This window comes from Crotalus tigris, unplaced genomic scaffold (assembly GCF_016545835.1).
Source record: "Crotalus tigris isolate CLP2741 ecotype Arizona unplaced genomic scaffold, ASM1654583v1 scf7180000017783.2778290, whole genome shotgun sequence".
Classification (NCBI taxonomy): domain Eukaryota; kingdom Metazoa; phylum Chordata; class Lepidosauria; order Squamata; family Viperidae; genus Crotalus; species Crotalus tigris.
In genome coordinates this window covers 804,691-825,152 of record NW_024096633.1, presented here as the reverse complement: position 1 = coordinate 825,152, position 20,462 = coordinate 804,691, and the positions used below count along the sequence as shown (strand labels likewise).

The 20,462-nt window shown below is 35.6% G+C and overlaps 1 protein-coding gene across 2 annotated transcripts in view; it reads left to right on the top strand.

Annotated features, from left to right (window-relative positions):
- The window catches only part of LOC120307459 (cadherin-19-like), an 83,001-nt gene that overhangs the window by 30,482 nt on the left and 32,057 nt on the right, over positions 1-20,462 (top strand). For both annotated transcript variants that reach the window (XM_039342277.1, XM_039342276.1), the window contains exons 4-7: positions 9,934-10,035; positions 13,129-13,287; positions 16,967-17,151; positions 19,660-19,916. In XM_039342277.1, coding sequence (XP_039198211.1) covers positions 9,934-10,035; positions 13,129-13,287; positions 16,967-17,151; positions 19,660-19,916 — 703 coding nt within the window. The remainder of the gene's footprint in view (positions 1-9,933; positions 10,036-13,128; positions 13,288-16,966; positions 17,152-19,659; positions 19,917-20,462) is intronic.

Sequence of the window (20,462 nt, the reverse complement as noted above, 5' to 3'; positions counted from 1 at the left end):
CTTTTATGACTTGTGGACTTCAACTCCCAGAATTCCTCAGCCAGCAGGTCAAGTTTGAAGACCCCTGCATTATACCCTGAGATTGGATTTTGTACTTCTACTTTCTGGAGTTTTCTGCTTCTTTAAAATAAGCATTCAAGAATACTCTTTGCTGATTTGGTGCAATAAGGCCCAGTGAGTGAGTGGGCTTCTAGGATCTCCTCCCCCAACAACCCCCCCCCAAAGAGAACCCTTTAACTTAAATTCCCAGGGCTCGAATCCAGAAAACCCTATATTTCCTGATATCCTGAGCCTGAAGAAGTTGCAGTTTCTATCTTTAGAGACTTGTAATCTGATTTTCTTACCTGTACAAGTATTGATGAAAATATAGAGTTAAAAAAAAACCTAGTCTATTTCCTCTAGCTTGAGCAGTCTTGCTGAAAATGGCATAAGACACCTACCAGCAATTTGGATGAGAGTTGCAGCTTCTTTTGTTGCCTTTCCAAATTGCACTGGATTCAACTTACAGCTCTTTCTGATTGTGTATTCTCACTGTTTATTTAAAATTTGTTTGCTTTCTTAGAATTGGCATGATATTCAGATAGATATATCTGGGCAGTTTTGTGAAGCCTTGATCCAGTATCAATCACTCAGTTTCTGACAATTTTCAAGAAAATTGATGCTATGATGAAGAGGAAGGAGAGTAAAAATCAGCATCGTATACCTAAAGTGCATTCAAATTCGTTTTATTTCTTTTTCAGATGCCATTACATCTACAACACATACAATCTATTTAGTTCCAAGAGATGTTGATTTATTTATTGTCCAGATTTCTTTGCCAAGAAACAATTACAAAATATTTTTTTTAAAAAAAATAGTTAAATGAATTGGAAAAAAATCAAGGTAATAACAGAAAGCAAGCTAAACCTGATAACTAACAAAAGCACAATGGAATATGAACATTTAACTACCTTCTGAAAGCTCTGCATGGAAATTGCTAATCAAACCTCAGAGGTGAAGCTGCTTCTTAACAGAAAGGCCACAGCAGAGAAGATTTAAAATAATAATAATAATAATAATAATAATAATAATAATAATAATAATAATAATAATAACAACAATAATAATAATGATACCCAGACTTAACAATTGTCGATAAGACAAAAAAGTCGGGATAGTGGATGTGGCAGTGCCTGGAGACAGCAGAATAGACAAGAAAGAACTGGAGAAGATAACAAAATACAAAGACCTACAAATAGAAATAGAAAGACTGTGGCAAAAGAAGTAAGGGTAGTACCAATAGTAATAGGCTCCTTGGGTGCAATCCTAAAACAACTGGAGCACCACTTGAACACCATTGGCTTTGACAAATTCGCTATTAGTCAATTGCAAAAGGCGATCTTACTAGGAACTGCTTCCATCCTGCGACGATACCTGTAATACCATCAAACATCCACATCTGCCTATCCCAGGTCTTGGGTAAGGACTCGATAGCTAGACAAAATGCCAAATCCAGTCTGAACATCTGGCTGACTGTGCGATGATCCATAATAATAATACATCAAGAAACTGCAATGAGTCCAGCAATGTTACAAAAAACTGTGCTACTCGGAACATCTTATATTTTAAGGAGGTACCTGGTTGACACGTAGCATGCTGGTAGCAATCAGTGTCAACTATCAGTGCCAGTCAATTTGAATGTTCAGTTGACTGAGGATCATGTTTAATGAATAAAAGATAATAATAACAATAATGTTGGAAGGGACCTTGGAGGCCATCTAGTCCAACCCTCTGCTCAGGCAGGAAACCCTATACCATTTCAGATGAATTGCTGTCAAGTCTCTTCTTAAAGACTTCCAGCGTTGGCACATTCACCACTTCTGGAGGCAGGTTGTTCCACTGGTTAATTGTTCTAACTGTCAGGAAGTTTCTCCTTAGTTCTAGGTTGCTTCTCTCCTTGTTTAGTTTCCATCTTTTGCTTCTTGTCCTGCCTTTAGGTGCTTTGGAGAATAGCTTGACTCCTTCTTCTTTGTGGCAACCCCTAGTCCTTCTTTTCATTAAACTAGACATACCCAATTCCAGCAACCGTTCCTTATATGTTTTAGCCTGCATAATATAGTATTGAATAAATGTATTTGGCCAAGTTGAATTAGACACACAAGGAATTGGTCTCCAGTGCAGAAACTCTCAGTGTACAATAAGGATGTGGAGATATTGTATATATCTCCAGATGCAGATCTATTAACCTTATGCAAGAGAGGAACCAGAAGCATCTATTCTCAAAAAGAACAAAAGGACAGGGAGATTCTCCTTGTAAGAAACAGTCTCAAAGAGACAAGACATGTAATCTCCATCATTTTTAACTAAATACCAATTGACAATGACAAGTAGCAGAGATGTTACTCTGCTATTGTTTTGACACTGTAGTTTCTGAGTGATCTTCAAAGGTAGCCCTAAAAGATTGTGTTGTAGTAGTATAAACTAGAGGTGATACAACTATAAATCACCACCACTAGGTTCTCTTGTTTCAAAAATGGGTATAACTGGCATATCAGTCAAAGGTGGGCAAAATTGTTCAAGAATCAATATGTTAATATGAACACAAATTTATTTTAAGATTCAGCACACTATCTGGCAGCTTCCTCCTCCTCCATATACATTTCATTAGACTCAAGGAAACCATAACAGTAAATGATGCCTTTTGTAACTGGGAACTATATAGCATTTCCTTAGGCATTTGCCCAAAACATAATTCATTTAGCTTAAATGTCAACAAACACATTCTATCTCTAAATATGAGCATGACTAGAATGCAACATACATATTAGGCATTTTGGTGACTTGAAATTTCATCTAAAAGGGTTTTTTTTAAAAAAATATTCATCATAATTCTCTTTTAGCTTCCATGATATTCATGTTTAGTGTTTTTAATAATGCTTCCAAATGTGTAAAAGATGATTAAGAAAAATGTTTTAACACTTCATGAATGTGTCACCTCTCTGTCACAAAACAATCACAAGTTCTTATGTTTTAAAAAATGTGGTTGCTTTAAGAAGTCTACTGATTAACACACAGAGACGAAATGATAGAAGGTGTTGAAGCCATAGGAACCGTGGGGAGGGGAGTGATCATGTAATATTGGAATTCAACATTATGCAAGCACAAGCAATAGAACATAGTCAAACTAGAGTCTTGGACTTTAAGAGAGCTAATTTCAACAAACTGAGAGAGCTTGGGAAGGATACCATGGATGAGAATCCTCAAGGGGAAAACAACTGAAGAAGCTTGGGAAATTTAAAAAAATGAGATAATAAAAGCCCAGTCCAGCACAATACCAACAAAGAAGAAAAATAACAGCTCTCAAAAGAAACCAGCATGGCTGCATAAAGAACTCTCTGATAAATTGAAAGACAAAAAAGACAAATATAAAAAGTGGAAAGAGGGGCACATAACTAGTAATAGTATTAGTAGTAAAGTTGGAAGGGACCTTGGAGGTCATCTAGTCCAACCCCCTGACTAAGTCAGAATATCAGCAAATAGCCCGAGCCTGCAGAGATGACGTGAGGAAAGCTAATGCTCAGAATAACTAAGGCTTGCAACAAAAGTCAAAAATAACAACAACAACAAAAAAAAGCTTCCTTCAATGTGAAAAAACAAGAAAAAAGTTAAGAAAATGATTGGTCCATTAGTGGGAGAAAGTAGCAAGAAGGTGACAAGCAACAGGGAGAAAGCAGAACTACTTAGCTTGTTTTTGTATCTGTCTTTACACAAAGGGGAAAAAACAGTCCTACCTATCAAAAACAGTACTGTAAAAACGGATTAGAAACAAAAGTTAAGATAGGCAAGAAAATGATACGTGAGCACCTATCCACCCTAGATGAGTTCAAATCATTTGCACCAGATGGATTACACCACAAGGTTCTGAAGGAACTGGCAGATTTGATCTCAGAACCACTGAACTATATGTTTCAAAGATCCTGGAGCACTGGAAGGACTGGAAAAGAGCTGATGTAGTTCCAAATTTCAAAAAAGGGGGGAAATGGATCCAGGAAACTACAGACCTATCAGCCTGACCTTAATACCTGGGAAGATCTTGGAAAAGATAATCAAGCAATGAATCAGCAAACACCTAGAGGCAAACAAAATCATTACCAAAAGTCAACATGGGGTTGTCAAAAACAGATCATGCCAGACAAATCTTATTGCATTCTTTGACGAGGTGATAAAATTAGTGGACCAGAAAAATGCTGTGGATATAATTTACTTGGACTTCAGTAAGGCATTTGATAAAGTAGACCACAACCTACTACTTGATAAGATAGAAAAATGTGGGTTAGACAGCATTACCACCAGATGGATTCATAGCTGGCTGATCAGCTGTACTCATGAGTGGTCCTCAATGGAGCTGCATCTACATGGAGGGAAATGTATAGTGGGGTGCCCCAGGGCTCTGTTCTGGGCCCAGTGCTCTTCAACATCTTCATCAATTATTTGGATGAGAGGATAGATGAGGAACTCATCAAATTTGCAGATGACACTAAGCTGGCAGGAATAGCCAAAGCTCCAGAAGATAGGCTTAAAATACAGAAGGATCTTGACAGACTTAAACATTGGGCACTATCTAATAAAATGAAATTCAGTGGTGAAAAAAAATAAGATTCTACATTTAGGCAAGAAAAATCAAATGACAGGTATAGAATAGGGGGTACCTTGCTCCATAGTAGTAACTGTGAGAAGGATCTTGGAGTCCTAGTGGACAATCACTTAAATATGAGCCAGCAGTGTGCTGCAGCTGCCCAAAAAGCCAACACAATGCTAGGTTGCATCAACAGAGGGATAGAATCAAGATCACATGAAGTGTTAATACCACTTTACAATGCCTTGATAAGGCTACACTTGGAATACTACATCCAGTTTTGGTCACCACGATGCAAAAAAGATGCGGAGACTCTAGAAAGAGTACAGAGAAGAGCAACAAAGATGATTAGGGGATTGGAGGCTAAAACATAGTTGTTGGAATTGGGTATGTCTAGTTTAATGAAAAGAAAGACTAGGGGTGACATGATAACAGTGTTCCAATATCTCAGGGGTTGCCACAAAAAAGAGGGAGTCAAGCTATTATCCAAAGCACCTGAAAGCAGGACAAGAAGCAATGGATGGAAACTAATCAAAGAGAGAAGCAACCTAGAATTAAGGATAAATTTCCTGACAATTAGAACAATTAATCAGTGGAACAACCTGCCTCCAGAAGTTGTGAATGCTTTAACACTGTAAGTTTTTAAGAAGAGACTGGACAACCATTTGTCTGAAATGGCATAGGGTTTCCTGCCTAAGCAGGGGGTTGGACTAGAAGACCTCCAGGGTCCCTTCTAACTCTATTATTTATTATTTTTTGTTGTTGTTATTGTTGTTGTTGTTATTACAACAATGCAGCTCTTAAAGCTCCAGAAGTTTTTTTTTTTCTTCCAGACTTACAGAGAAGCTTGAAAAAGTCACTTTGTTTTAATGGTCTGCTCAGAGGCACCTGCATTCTATTTTCAGCAACTGTCTCCTTCTTAACTGTTAAAATGATTTAATTCACAATGGCACACTGACTTGGAAAATCAAGTCACTGGGCCTCAGTGAAGCTGACACGAACACAATTCAGCTGGCTGCTTTCCTTCAGCAGAGGCCTGCATATGTAAAGGACAGGATAGAAGCTTCTTGCATCTAGAATTAGGCAGCATGCCTCCACTGATCTGATGCTTTGAAGAGAGGGATAAAAAATATTTCGGTCTGGAGTGCCATTCAGTGGCACATTTCAATTACAGCTTCATCAAATCGGAGTGTGTCTTCCACTTAACATCACTAATTAACTAGGTATCCCAGTGATAGAAGCTGAATTAAAAGTTTATACTGTTCTTCTAATAAAATGGCATGCATGACAAGCATGACATTTGCTTATTTTTATTATGACATTTATTACATTTATATCCTGCTGCAGTCATGAAAGAATCCCAAGATATGTGGCTCACAAGATATATGGTAACAAAACATTCAATAGTAGAGGAAAAGGCATGCAATAAATGCAATGCAGACCAGGACTTAGTAGAGCAGCCATAAATATCTCAGAAAACCCTGGGATGCTTGTATATCTGCAAAGATCAGACTCACACAAGCCATAGTGTTCCCTGTGATATTCTGTGGAAATTGGGCTTTGAAGAAGCAGGATAGGAAGAGTATTGATACTTTTGGATTTTGATGTTGGTGAGGTCTCCTGAGAATACTATGCACAGTCAACAAAACAAACAAATAAATCAGAGAATTAATCAACCCAGAATTCTCACTCAAGGCACTCAATGACCAGGCTCAAATTATCCTACAAACTAAATATCATGGGAAAACTAACCCTCTGAAGAAGGCTTTAATATTGGGAAAGGAAGAAGGAAAGTGAAGAAGAGATGACCAGCAGCAAAGTGGATGGACTCAGTTATGGTGGCTATGAATGCACAACTGGAAGTTCAGAAAGATCAGTTTAGGGACAGTTATGGAGAACAATTATGTATGTGGTTTTTAGGAGTCAACAGTGACTTTGATGGTACACAGTCAATCCATTAAAACATCCATCATTAGGTTAAAATTAGAAACATATGCATATTTTTCAGCTGTTTAGTTTATTTATTGATTAATCAAATTTATATGATTAATCAAATTAAATTTATATGATTAATCAAATTTATCATGATGCTAGGCAGCACACAACAATCCAATAAAACAGTAAACAAATAAAACAATAATTGTCTAAAACCATTATATAATAATGATTTTTGAAAGCTTTAAAAAATCTAAAAACAGAACTAAAATATGAAAAGAAAACAATAGGTGGAGGGATGTAATGGAACCACCTCATGAGTTCTCCCATCCCTGGGAACACTAGGCCTGCTGATATAGGCAGGCCTTAAGAGAGTTTTGAAATGATGTCATTGTAAATTGCTCAGAAAGTGCTGTAAAGCACTGTGGAGTGGTATATAAGTCTAAGAGCTATTGCTATTAATATTACTGATATGATCCTGAAGGTAACCTACTGCCAAACCATAAAGGGCTTTATGGGTTAAATGTTTTAAATTAAACCCTGAATGTAAGCAATGTGGGATCTGCCTATAACACATTTTGGAAGTTGCTAATTTAAAAAATGTTTGGGAATTTTCTAATGGTTTAACAGGAATCACTTTCCCTATCAACTTTTTTTTAATAGATAATATCTTAGTTTTTTTTTTACCAGAAAATAAAAATCCTTTGAGGTTCTACTGATGAATTTATAGCTAAAATATCCAATAACAAATGGAATAATGTGATACTCCAAGCCTTAGCAAATGCTGTAGGTCTTCTTTTGCCTGACAGAGAGGTTGATTTGTATTTAAATTTAAAACCTGGGTGAGAAATGAGTTGGATATTAGTTTTTTTCATGGCAATATGAGAAAAAATGAGAGTGCTTGGGAATATCTTTTTTTTCCTGGGTGTAATCTCCCCAAAGGCACTTGGGATAGTATCAGATTTAGATCTAGGAGACAGACAATTCCCAAGGAGAGATGAAATTGTCTTCAGTAGATGGATTGTAGTATCTGTTCTTCAATAGAAAATGTTCATACCAGACCTCAAGGATATGAAAAGCTATCAGAATCCTGTAGAGGATCATAGTTGCATTACTTGTTCGGAGTTTCTTTCTTTCAAGCCATACCACAGGCATTAAATTAGGAATTGATGCACTGCAATTGCTTTTTTTTTCTGACCAGAATCTTCTATTATTATTTTTTTCACTCTACTGCAACTGGAAAGTTAAAAGAATAGAGCAGCTCACATGCATGCATACGAGCATGCATACTTTCAAAAGCAAAAAGTATAAAAAAAGAGTGATCATTAATGCATAAATAATATAGGGGAGAAAGGAGGAAACCATGCCTTAGCAGTTTGTCTATCTTGTATCTATTTTTTTCTTCATTTACTGATTTATAAAATGTATAAACATTCAGGTGGGAGTGCAATAAAACATAATTTTAAACAAGCCAAAATGATTTTTTTAAAAAATAGCCAATAAATTTTAAGAACAGTATTAAAATAACTGACATCAGTTTAAATTCTTTAACCTGAATTCCATTCATTAGGTTACTACTTCCATGTAGAATAACAGTAAATCTGAATGTAATTCAAGAATCTTTGCTAATTTATTTATTGCAAAGTGTCTCTCCAATCACAGATATACTCTGTTTTTCCATTTATGATTAATTTTCATATTCTATTGTTATTCTTAAATTTAAACCTGGCTCATAAGGAGATGTGTTCTCATTAAGCTTTCATTTAACATATTTTTTCATCATGTAGATAAAACAGTATGATTTAGGCAAATATGAGAAGGACTAGACTAGGGGTGTCCAATTTTGTCAACAAGACTTGTAGACTTCAACTCTCAGAATTTCCTAGCCAACCATGATGGGAGTTGAAGTTCTCAAGTCTTAAAATTGCCAAGTTTAGACTGTACTGTACTGTTTAAGATAATGACATCAAAGGCATGAAAGTAAGAATAGCCTTGACAGGGAAGCAAAATCTATTAGGAATTCCACCTCAAACATATGCCTTGAAAAAATGCTTAACTGGTTTCTTATATTCAGTTATCTGAAAAGGCTGTTCTGCCCTCTATAGGTACTGTAATGATCAATCCTTTATAATAAAAAAACAGTCCTTTATTTTAGAAAGCTGTCTTTTAGCTTTCTTTATTTTTCAGTCATTTTTGACTTGGCAAGTGTTTTGATCATTTAACTTTTACTGCACAATGGCACACTTAATAACCAATCTTCTGCATTAATATGAAAAAAAAAGGAAATTGAATTGTCTTTTTAACGTAAAGTTACATTTACTGTTTGATTTTAGGCATTTTTTATTGGGAAATGTTTTTTTTCTAAAGGTTTGTTTTGTTTTGTTTTGCTGTTAAATTTCCTTTGAAAAGCAAAGTTATAAACATAAAAACAATTATTATAAACAATAAGAAACATATTTATCCTTATGAACAACTTTCAGATTTGTCCTCTTTTCAGGTTTGTCCTTTATATATTTCAAGAAAATATGGTCACTGTATCTATAGGTGATGCTTCTAAATTGGTATGGATTTAGTTATCTGCCCAGGTGTAGATAGCACAACTTTGCCTTAGTGCATCAGATGATATGAACCTCTTCAATGGGTTTTACATCTCCTCAAAGCTCCAAAGAGGCTCATGCACCAAAATTATTCCAGCTTTTTCCATATCTTATTGGAAGCTTCTTCTGGCTGCTGGAATTGTCAGAGAAGACAATATTCTGTTGTGAACTTCCAATGTGAAGCAACATATCACTTTACTTTTAGAACCAAGGGAGGGCACGTTGATTTGTGAAATAGCTTTAAAGCTCGTTATATTCCAACTATCATTGCATCCCTGACATTGTTCAGTTTTTATGACCATAACGGCCCTCGTTCCTCACAGAAATCCAAAAATACAGAACATAAAATAGTTACAAAGAAGCTCTATCTTACTGCCATGGACAACCAAAATCAGTGTGGGATTGAATAATGCTATAGTATTATTATACAATGCTAAACAATGCATTTAGACAGCACTTAATTTCAAATAAAAGACAATTCTACATCCTCATGCTTCCTGAAATAGGTGCCTTCACCATGGATTTCAGAAAGTGAGTGTCACTTTTGCAGGTTATATTTCATGTTCTAAAGGATTTTTTACATCTTTAGAACTAAAATCATGATGTTGATGACATTATTTTTTCCCAAAAAAAGAGATATTAGCCTTTTCTCAATTTGGCCCAATTAGTCTTTAATGGACTAATATTATAGAAATGTAACAAAATATTGCAACTGAGGGGATCAAGTCTCTATCCAAAAACAAATATTCTCATAATAGATGGATATTTCATCCTATGTTTTCTCAGGTACCTCAGTGATTCAGGTGACAGCAACATATCCAACAGATGTTCGTCTGATTTATAGTATTCTGCCAGAACAGCCCTATTTTTCTGTGGAACCAACTTCAGGTATTGTTTCTCTTATAACTTAAGTATCACCAACAAATCATCTAACTATATTGTACTGTATAATTTTTGTCAGATTCATTTTTATGATTATTTCACAAATCAAATAAATGTGATTTAATTTAGTAAAATTACAATTTATTATTTATTTATTAGATTTATGTACCACCCATCTCATATAGAAAATCGGAAAGCCACATGTACAGTATTATTTACTGAATCAATTTACTGAATATTTTTCAAAGATCCTGGAGCACTGGGGAACTACCAGAGGACTGGAAAAGAGCTGATGTAGTTCCCATCTTCAAAAAAGGGGGGGAAAAGCACCCAGGAAATTACAGACCTCAATACCTGGGAAGATTCTGGGAAAGATAATCAAACAATGAATCAGTGAACACTTACAGGCAAACAAAGTCATTACTAAAAGCCAACATGGGTTTGTCAAAAACAAATCATGCCAGACAAATCTTATTGCATTCTTTGACCAAGTGACAAAATTAGTGGACCAGAGGAATGCTGTGGATATAATTTACTTGGACTTCAGTAAGGCATTTGACAAAGTAGATCAGAACCTATTACTTGATAAGATAGAAAAATGCGGGTTAGACAGCATCACCACCAGATGCATCCATAGCTGGCTGCCCGGCCGTACTCAGCGTGTGGTCCTCAATGGAACCGCATCTACATGGAGGGAAGTGTGTAGTGGGCAGCCCCAGGGCTCTGTTCTGGGCCCAGTGCTCTTCAACATCTTCATCAATGATCTGGATGAGGGGATAGATGGGGAACTCATCAAATTTGCAGACGACACCAAGCTGGCAGGAATAGCCAACACTCCAGAAGACAGGCTTAGGATACAGGAGGATCTGGACAGACTTGAACACTGGGCGCTATCTAACAAAATGAAATTCAATGGTGAAAAAAGTAAAGTTCTACACTTAGGCAAGAAAAACCAAATGTACAGGTATAGTATAGGGGGTACCTTGCTCAATAGTAGTAACTGTGAGAGGGATCTCGGGGTCCTAGTAGACAATCACTTAAATATGAGCCAGCAGTGTGCTGCAGCTGCCAAAAAAGCCAACACAGTGCTGGGCTGCATTAACAGAGGGATAGAATCAAGATCACGTGAAGTATTAATACCACTTTACAATGCCTTGGCAAGGCCACACTTGGAATATTGCATCCAGTTTTGGTCACCACGATGTAAAAAAGATGTTGAGACTCTAGAAAAAGTACAGAGAAGAGCAACAAAGATGATTAGGGGACTGGAGGCTAAAACATACAAGGAACGGTTGCTGGAATTGGGTATGTCTAGTTTAACGAAGAGAAGGACGAGGGGGGACATGGTAGCAGTGTTCCAATATCTCAGGGGCTGCCACAAAGAAGAGGAAGTCAAGCTATTTTCTAAAGTGCCTGAAGGCAAAACAAGAAGCAATGGGTGGAAACTAACCAAAGAGAGAAGCAACCTAGAACTAAGGAGAAACTTCCTGGCAGTTAGAACAATTAACTAGTGGAACAACCCGCTTCCAGAAGTGGTGAATGCTCCAACACTGGAAGTTTTAAGAAGAAACTGGACAGCCATTTGTCCGAAATGGTATAGGGTTTCTTGCCTGAGTAGGGGGTTGGACTAGATGACCTCCAAGATCCCTTCCAACTTTATCATTATTATTATTATTAAGGGCTTGAGCTAACAATATTGCTAAACAAATGTATACTATCACATTTTGATTTTCCTCCCTTATTTAATAAATTATAAGATTAAGTATAAATTATATGATTTCTTTCTCCATGCAGAGATGTAAATTTACTATAAAACAAAATATCCTGTAGTATAAGTTTGAAATTTGGTCTCTAACAAAGGTTAATAAATATCATCCAGATGCTTTTAAAATGCAACAGTATTTGGAATGCTATGTGGCCATGACATTTCAAAATAGTGTAGAATGCAAATGAGAGCTAGCAAGATATGGAGGTGCTAGGGAATTTGCATTTGTGGAAAGAGTATAATGTTTGGAACTCTGTATCTTAAAAGCTAAATGAGTTAAAAAAAGTGAATATGAATATTTTTCTTCCTTATTTAGTATTAGAATTCAGGTAAATTGCAATGAAGCTGAATGGAAGAAATTCAGGTCATATAAAAAGAAAAAAACTCAGGTAGCACAGAGTTAACTAAAATATCAAAAAAATATGGCAATTTTTTTGGATAAAGCTATTGAGAAAAACACTATTAAAATGATCATTATCATATTTATTGACTGATCATTTTAAATTTATGTATAAAATTAATATCGCCACCCAAATTTGACTATATTTACTATTTGCTCTTACATCACTGGTTTGCCACTGGAGAGAAGAATTATACTAGTTGTGTTTTGGGTTTAATCTACAATAGCTATTCTTATCTTAAATGGATTCCAGAAGATGATAGAGGACAGGAAGGCCTGGAGGAACGTTGTTCATGGAGTCGCGATGGGTCGGACACGATTTCGCAACTAACAACAAGCTATTCTGTCTTTAAAAAAAAAATTATTAAGCATTATAATTGCAGTAGTAAAAACTGATGCAAACTAAAACAAAAAATGATTAGAGAGAAAATAAAAAAGTGCAAAGGAAAAAAGAAGAAAAAAGGAAGAAAAAAATTATAGTAAAAAAGAGAAAAGAAATAAAGTCTCCCACAAGAAGTATAAACAATATTAGTAACTTTTTACTTCCTTTTAATGTATAAACAATGATATCTTCATCCCATGATCCATCTCTTATCTATAAACACATTCATAAAGTATTGTCATTTCAACACAATTCTACAAGGTTGCCAGAAAAAAAAACTCAATATATTTCAACTTTGTTCAAATAATCTAACTTGTTGTTAGTTGCGAAATCGTGTCCATTTTATTCCTAATAGTTTTAATCTTTAGTCCATTTAAATAATGTCACAGAATTTGATTTACTTTTATTTCTTTGTTATTCCTTCTCACAAGATTCATCCAAGTTTTGACAAATCTCTTCTGTAAATCCAGTATAAAAGAATTATCCAGCTCATGCTTTTGGTTTATTGTTTGTCACAAAATGGTTGTTCTCTACTCCTTCTATATTTTATAGGTGTGGTTAGAACGGCTTATCCAGGGGACAGAGAAACTCAAGATAAATATTTTGTTGTTATCAAAGCTACAGTTGAACAAATTGGTGGACCTTCAGGAACAACAACAGTAACTATTAATCTCTCTGATGTTAATGACAATCCTCCTCGTTTTCAGCATAGTAAGTTAAATGTATTTTCATCTTTTTTTTACTGTTTGAATACCCATGCAATAAAATATTGTATTCATAGTATGTTAACAGTAATTGAAAGCTAGTATTACACTGTGTCTGTATTTAATAATTATTACATATGAGCTTGATTACCCTCACCAAGCAAAGTTGTTTTGCCATGGAATTCTTAGTATTGATGTATAAATACTGTGTACCAATAATTTCTAGAATAATTTTTAATATAATAAATCATATCATATATTCCATTGCCATAATCATTTGTCTTCAAGCAAGAACTGATGGATAGTTATACCAAGTAATTGAAAATGAAGATGTTAAAGTGCTCTGGGACTTTAGAATTCAAACAGACACGCAACTGTCACATAACCTCAGACTTAACAATTGCCAATAAGAAAGGCAAAAAAGTCTGGATATTCAACATGGCAGTATCTGGAGACAGCAGAATAGTGAGAAAGAACTCAAGAAAATAGCAAAATACAAAGGCCTGAAAATACAGGCAAATATAGGCATTTGTAGCAAAGAAAGCAAAGATAGTACTAATAGTGATAGTGCCTTGGGTACAATCTAAAGCATCTGGAGCCCCATCTGAACACCATCACCATTGACAAAATCACCATCAGAGAATTGCAAAAGGCAGCTTTCTTGGAAAGCTTCCATCCTGTGACAATACTTTTAACACCATCAAACAACAACATTTCCCTATTCCAGGTCCATGGAAAGAAGTGGATATGTAAATAAAAATACCAAATCTAATCTAAACATCTGGCTGACTGTGCAACCAACCATAATAATAATAAATAGATAAGGAAGTTAGGAAGAAATTTTTCATCCTTGCCTATGACAAGCAGAGCTTTCATTAATTTAATATACAATGTATCCATGCTGCATTTTTTATTTATGTACTGGAATATTTTTAAGAATGAAACCTTTAAATTATAATCATATTTGAAATGAAACAATTTAATCAATACAAACTATAAATGCTAAATATTGCCATTAAAACCAGTAGTAAAACAATTAAGAATACAGTTTAAGGGAAAACAATCTTTCCTGATGAGAAAAAAGAGACCTGAAGATGCTTTTAAGCTCACTTAAATTTTAAGAAAATACATATATATATATATATATACACATATAGTCATCGGTCCATCCATTTTCTCTTCTTGGTTTGTTCTTAAAGGGCATGCATTTCTTGCTGTGTTGGTATCTTCCAAGGTTGCTGTTTTCTTTTTCTTGGGCTCAGTCACTTTCTTTCTGCTAGCATACGCCGGTTGCTTTTGCTCACTTACACTTATCCCCTTTTTTGGTTCTATTCTGGGATCCATCTGATCTTCCTTGGTGATCGAGCCCAAGAAAAAGAAAATAGCAACCTCGGAAGATACCAACACAGCAAGAGACGCGTGCCCTATAAGAACAAACCAAGTAGAGAAAACAGACGGACCGATAACTAGAGCCATCCGGCAATATAAAAAGGACCCCCAGTAACCTTGTATTATGCTCTGATGATGTCAGCAGTGTTGGCCGATGAAAGCTTAGCTTTAACTTTTGTATTAAACAGTTTTTGTTTAGATCATGGTAATCCACCCTAACAGTTACCAGAATATAAATGAAATGGAGAAACAATGGTACACAATGTACCAGCCTTGTTAAAAACTAAAATAAATCACATGAGTTTTTCCCACTTCATACAAAACACACTGGTTCCATAGAAGGGACCCAACATTGATTGACTGATTATTTGTTTAAAAGACTTATATGGTTGTGCATCTTAAGCAAATCTGGAGGGCTTTCCTGTTAACTGGTTATTGTTGTGGAGGGCTCACAACAATAACCAGTTACCAATTACTGGCAATAAAATAAATAAATAAAACAATCATAAAACTGTAAAAACAGTAAAATAATAAACAGAATAGATTGTAGTAAGATTTATCTTGTTTGCCATCATCTATCTCTAAAAATATTTTTAAAAACTCCAGTGGAGTTGGGCAAATAGTAAATAAATAAATAATAACAATCTGTCTCTAACTTTAATTTACTAAATGTCAGTTATTTTATGCTAACATTGCACCAAGTTGTTATGTATAAACAGTCTTGGGAAGCTCAGAATTTTCCTAAAATAGTGATTATTATGCTACTGGAAGGAACTGTTTCCCTCTCTGCTTCATCTTTAAAGCTATCTCCTTTTCTCTCTTCCTTTACTGAATGGTTATCACACAACTAGTCAGGTTTGGCTATATGATATATGCAATATAAGCTGAAGTGCTAAAATAAGAGTTATTTAAGGACAAAAATCCTCAGAAGATGAAGTAGTGAAGTAATAAACCAATATGGAGTAACATGGAAAGTAAAGCAGTTCAGAGCAATCCAACAGATTTTAATTTAGGAAAATGAAAACACCCCTTGGCTTAAAACAGAGATAGGATCTCAAATCTATAGTGTTAGTTTCCAAGCCACCACAGGAGAGTTCCCATGAACCTGGGGTCTTCAAACTTGGTCCTTTTATGACTTGGGGACTTCAACTCCCAGAATTCCTCAGCCAGCATGCCTGGCTGAGGAATTCTTGGAGTTGAAGTCCATCAGTCATAAAAGGGCCATGTTTGAAGACCCATGCCTACCAGACATGAGTCAGTAACAAGAGCAGTCATGTTACATAAATTTCTTTAAACAGTGGCTCCCAGTTATCTACAAAATTGCATTTTGGAATTAAGTTAAAATAATAGGCAACAAAATCAAATAATGCTACATAACAAGGTAACTAACTAAAGGATAGGGAGGAGCCTTTGTTCTTAATTTATTATGGGTAAATTTATAAGGTAATTTGAATAAAAACAGTTCAGAATAATCTGAATTTGCATATCTAAGAGCAGAAGACTTTTATGTGATGAAACTTTATTGTAGTTGCTTTAATGTATTTGTCTTCATTTTTCTTTTAATACATACATTGGATTTTGTGGTTATTTATGTATTTATTGGTTGCTCTAAACCAAGGAGACACATTAGAAGACCAGGACTTTCATTTCCCAATTAGGGAAAGAACATAGAGGAAAAGGAATCAAAGCAAGGGGAGAATAGGCCTTTGAGGGCATCTCATGTTCTGACAGCAGAAGCATAACCAATCCGATTGATGTATAAAAAAAGCTTCTGGGGAGAGGGAGAGGAGAGGAGATACAGCAATCTCTTGATATGAGTGAATCAAAAAAAGGTGACAATAATATGGATATAACCTGGAAAAAGTGGTTGAATGTTCTTTATTTTTAATCTCTGCTTTGAGAAATGGATTTGGACATTGATTGGTATTCAAATTTAAGAAGTTTGATACATTTTGATGTTCTACTATTTGCTGGTGTTATTCTAATTATAAACAAGGATATAAATGTGTCAGGTTAAAAGGAAAAACTGCAGACACAAGTGATTTAGCAATTCTGTATTGTAATACTTAAAAAAAACTATACAGCTACTTCTTTTGAAATTCAAGAATGGTTAAATTAAACAGTCAAACGCTATTAAATACAATAAGCTAATAGCACAAACAAAGAGATATTTGTTACAACAATTCTTTGCATAACAATGTGATTCTCAGAAAGGAATCACAATTTACATTTTGTTGCTTTCAAATGAACATTCACCGTTTAATCAGGCTTGTACTGATAATTGCCTTTTCTTTAAGAGCGCTATGAAATGAATGTATCGGAGGCAGCTCCTGTGGGCACCATCCTTGGCAAAATCATGGCAAATGACAGTGACATAGGGGACAATGCAGCTATGGATTACATAATAGAAGAAGATAACCCTCATATCGTTTATATCATTACTAATAATGAGACCCAGGAAGGAATTGTCATATTGAACAAGGTGAGATGAGATTTGTTACATAACAAACTATCTCAGCAAACAGGGAAAGAGGCAAAATCAAACAGCTTTACTCATTATAAGCTTGGACGGGAAGAAGTTGTAATAAATCTAAAAGCCATTCTATCTTCTTTTCCAAGATTTCATCCTACATTAGCATGATCAATATAATGTATTCATAAAACGGGCAGCTTATTTGTTGCATACCTAGAAGCAAACAGTGTTAATCACTCCTGATTGAGAAACTTAAATATTCTGTGCTAAACTCTGCCAACTTCAGATTGTCTCAAGAAATGTGTTCTGTTGGCTTAACTCGAATAACTCTTTCATGCAGTCCTTATTAAGTCTAATTTTGCACTGCAGACTGAACTACAATACTTACTTCCCATGTTGCCTTTAATATCCAGTCTGGTTTATAGAGGTTTGGCAATGAAGCTGGATTGGTGCTCACTCTATGGCTTTTTCAAGCTATGATTGTTCAGTTCCTGCATTTTGGCCTTCTAATCTTTATAGGAAAGGCAAGTCTTATTGGATGGCCTCTATTAACTGGCTCTCCTGGGGTCTATCTTTTTTTTTTTTTAGGGACTGTTTTCTTCCCAATAGTCCCCATTCTTTTCCTTTGCTTTCTGAAATGTTTCCACACATGCATACTTTTAGACTCCCTTCATATATTTTAAAGTGTTCCCACTCTTTACTCACCTTATTGCATCAAACCAAAAGACACAGATTATTCCTTCATTCCACTGTAGGCCCATAGAAACTTTGGAGAAATGGAGAACTGATGGTCTAGATTCATAGAAGTAAAGGAATAGCATTCATTGTAATTGTGTAACTTCCTTCTGATATACCTGTGTTGCTACTGAAGTACTTAAAAATGTTTCAGTACAATGGACACAGAATGGGTGGAAATTAAATGGATGCCAGGTAGGAGGTTCAAGGATGGGACAAAGATATGCTGGAAAAAAAGTAAAAAACAATGACCAAGAGTACCAATAGTAATTTTTATAGATCATCATCAACTAGAAGAAAAGTAAATGAAATTAGCATAGAACATACGAGATTTAAAACCCACAAAATTTGATACTCACAATTTTAGAGACAAGTCTGGTTAACAAGAACAAAGTTTATTGGAGAAAAATATGGAAATAAAAAAAGAAAAGCAGTTGCAAGCGCTGTCTCTTAGACCCTTCCCAATGGATTGAGTTCAAAGAGCGCATAAAGCAGTTTTCAAGCTATACATTTTATACCCTTTTACAATGCACATCATGCCTAAGAAGCCCTCCCAACTTCCCTTCTTCATTCTCTTTAGTCATTCTTTGAAGTTGTTTTATACTTAAAGGGTCATCCTGACAATTTCCGTCCATCCGCTGTTATCTTATCTTGTTTATTTGTAATTTTCACTTTGGACAGATGTTCCCCTCTTCCTGATAGTGATTTCTGCTGTCTCCTGAGGAACTATTAGTAGGTCATAATTCATTGCCTTTGCTGATTACCATTTGTGATCACTTTGTATAGGCAAGAAACAGCAAACAGAGGGTCTCATACATTGGTGTTACATCGATACATTGGAGCTTCATTATTACATTGGAGTTTCATTGTTACATTGGGGTTACATTGTTACATTTTATAAAATAATAACTTTTATTTATTTCCTTTAGAACATAATGACCCAATCCAGCAGCCAAGGATAAAATGGCTATAAAGGGCAGCAACCGGCGCTGCTTCTGTTTTTATGGAGTAATCATAACTGTTCATTGCAAAGACTTTGTGTTCTGTTGGACCCAGAAGAGGTCCAGGACAACTCAATGTGGTTATCTCACCATGGCAATCTTGCTGCGGCCAACTCACTGTGGCCAACTTGCCACAGGACAACTTCCCATCAGACAATCCACATGGCATAACTCAACACAATAAATGGAAATAATGTTGAAGAAACAGTGGAAGATAACATTTATTGCACTGAGTTATCCTATGTGGAATTGTCCAGCAGCAAGTTGTCCACAGTGAATGGGCTGTGGTGAGATGGCCACACTGGGTTGGGCACAGTGAGATAGCCACAATGAGTTGACCATGATGAGATGGCCATGGTGAGATGGCCATGGCAAATTGTTCCATTCTGTCTCAGAAGTTATCCCTCTCTCCACAATTCTGCTTCTTCCTTATCTCCCCATGCTTCCTGGGTTAGAAGGTTGGAGGAATTTGTTCATTATGATTCTCTTTCCCTTGGATGGGAAATCCAGGGAAGGTGTCAGATCACTGGATAGGATGAAACATGACACAATGACTTTACTATCAAAATCAAACTACAGTAGCAAGAAAGGTAACTATAGAAAGTGTGCTCATGAGGATTACACTAACATTTTCTTCCCTTAAGGGGGAGAAAAATGAAACAAAGATAACATGCCTGTTTTGAAAATATTCCTTCTGAAACTGAAGCACTATTTTTTCAGTTACCTGCTTATTGTTGTTAATTTCTCTGTATTGGATTTTCTTCTTCTTTTATTTTTACAGACAGTTGATTATGAAAGTCAAAGGGCATACAAAATAAAAGTTAAAGGCATTAACAGACATGTTGAAAAGCGCTTCCTTGAAAAAGACACTAAGTTTGAAGATGAAACTATTCTCAGGATTATAGTTAAGGACGCTGATGAACCTCCAGTTTTTGTATCAGAGGAATTCTTTATGGAGGTTGCTGAAGACAACTGGAATGGCTCATTTGTGGGGACTGTGAGTGCCAGAGATCCAGATGATATTGACAGTCCAATCAGGTACACCCCAAATCTTTAGATATGCCCTAGATATAGATATGGCTGGACATAATATTACTATATGGTTTTTAGTGACAGAGATCCAGATGATATTGACAGTCCAATCAGGTACACCCCAAATCTTAAGATATGCTCTGGATATAGATATGGCTGGACATAATATTACTATATGGTTTTTAGTGACAGAGATCCAGATGATATTGACAGTCCAATCAGGTACACCCCAAATCTTAAGATATGCTCTGGATATAGATATGGCTGGATATAATATTACTATATGGTTTTTAGTGACATTGAAGACTACTCCCCCAAGACTGTTGGTGTAGGCTTTGGGGTGCTGTATACCTGAACATTACACATGTTGGTAGCTATTTACTGGAATGGAGATTGTAGATGAACGTCCTGCTTGCACTGTATCCCTTGCTTCATTGGGATTCAGAAAAAAGGAAACTTTCATAAAGTTTCCTGCTCTGAGAGATAGGGAAGGAAGGAAGTCTAAACTAAGCAAAATAAGTGGGTCACTAAGTCTATGAAAATAAATCTATC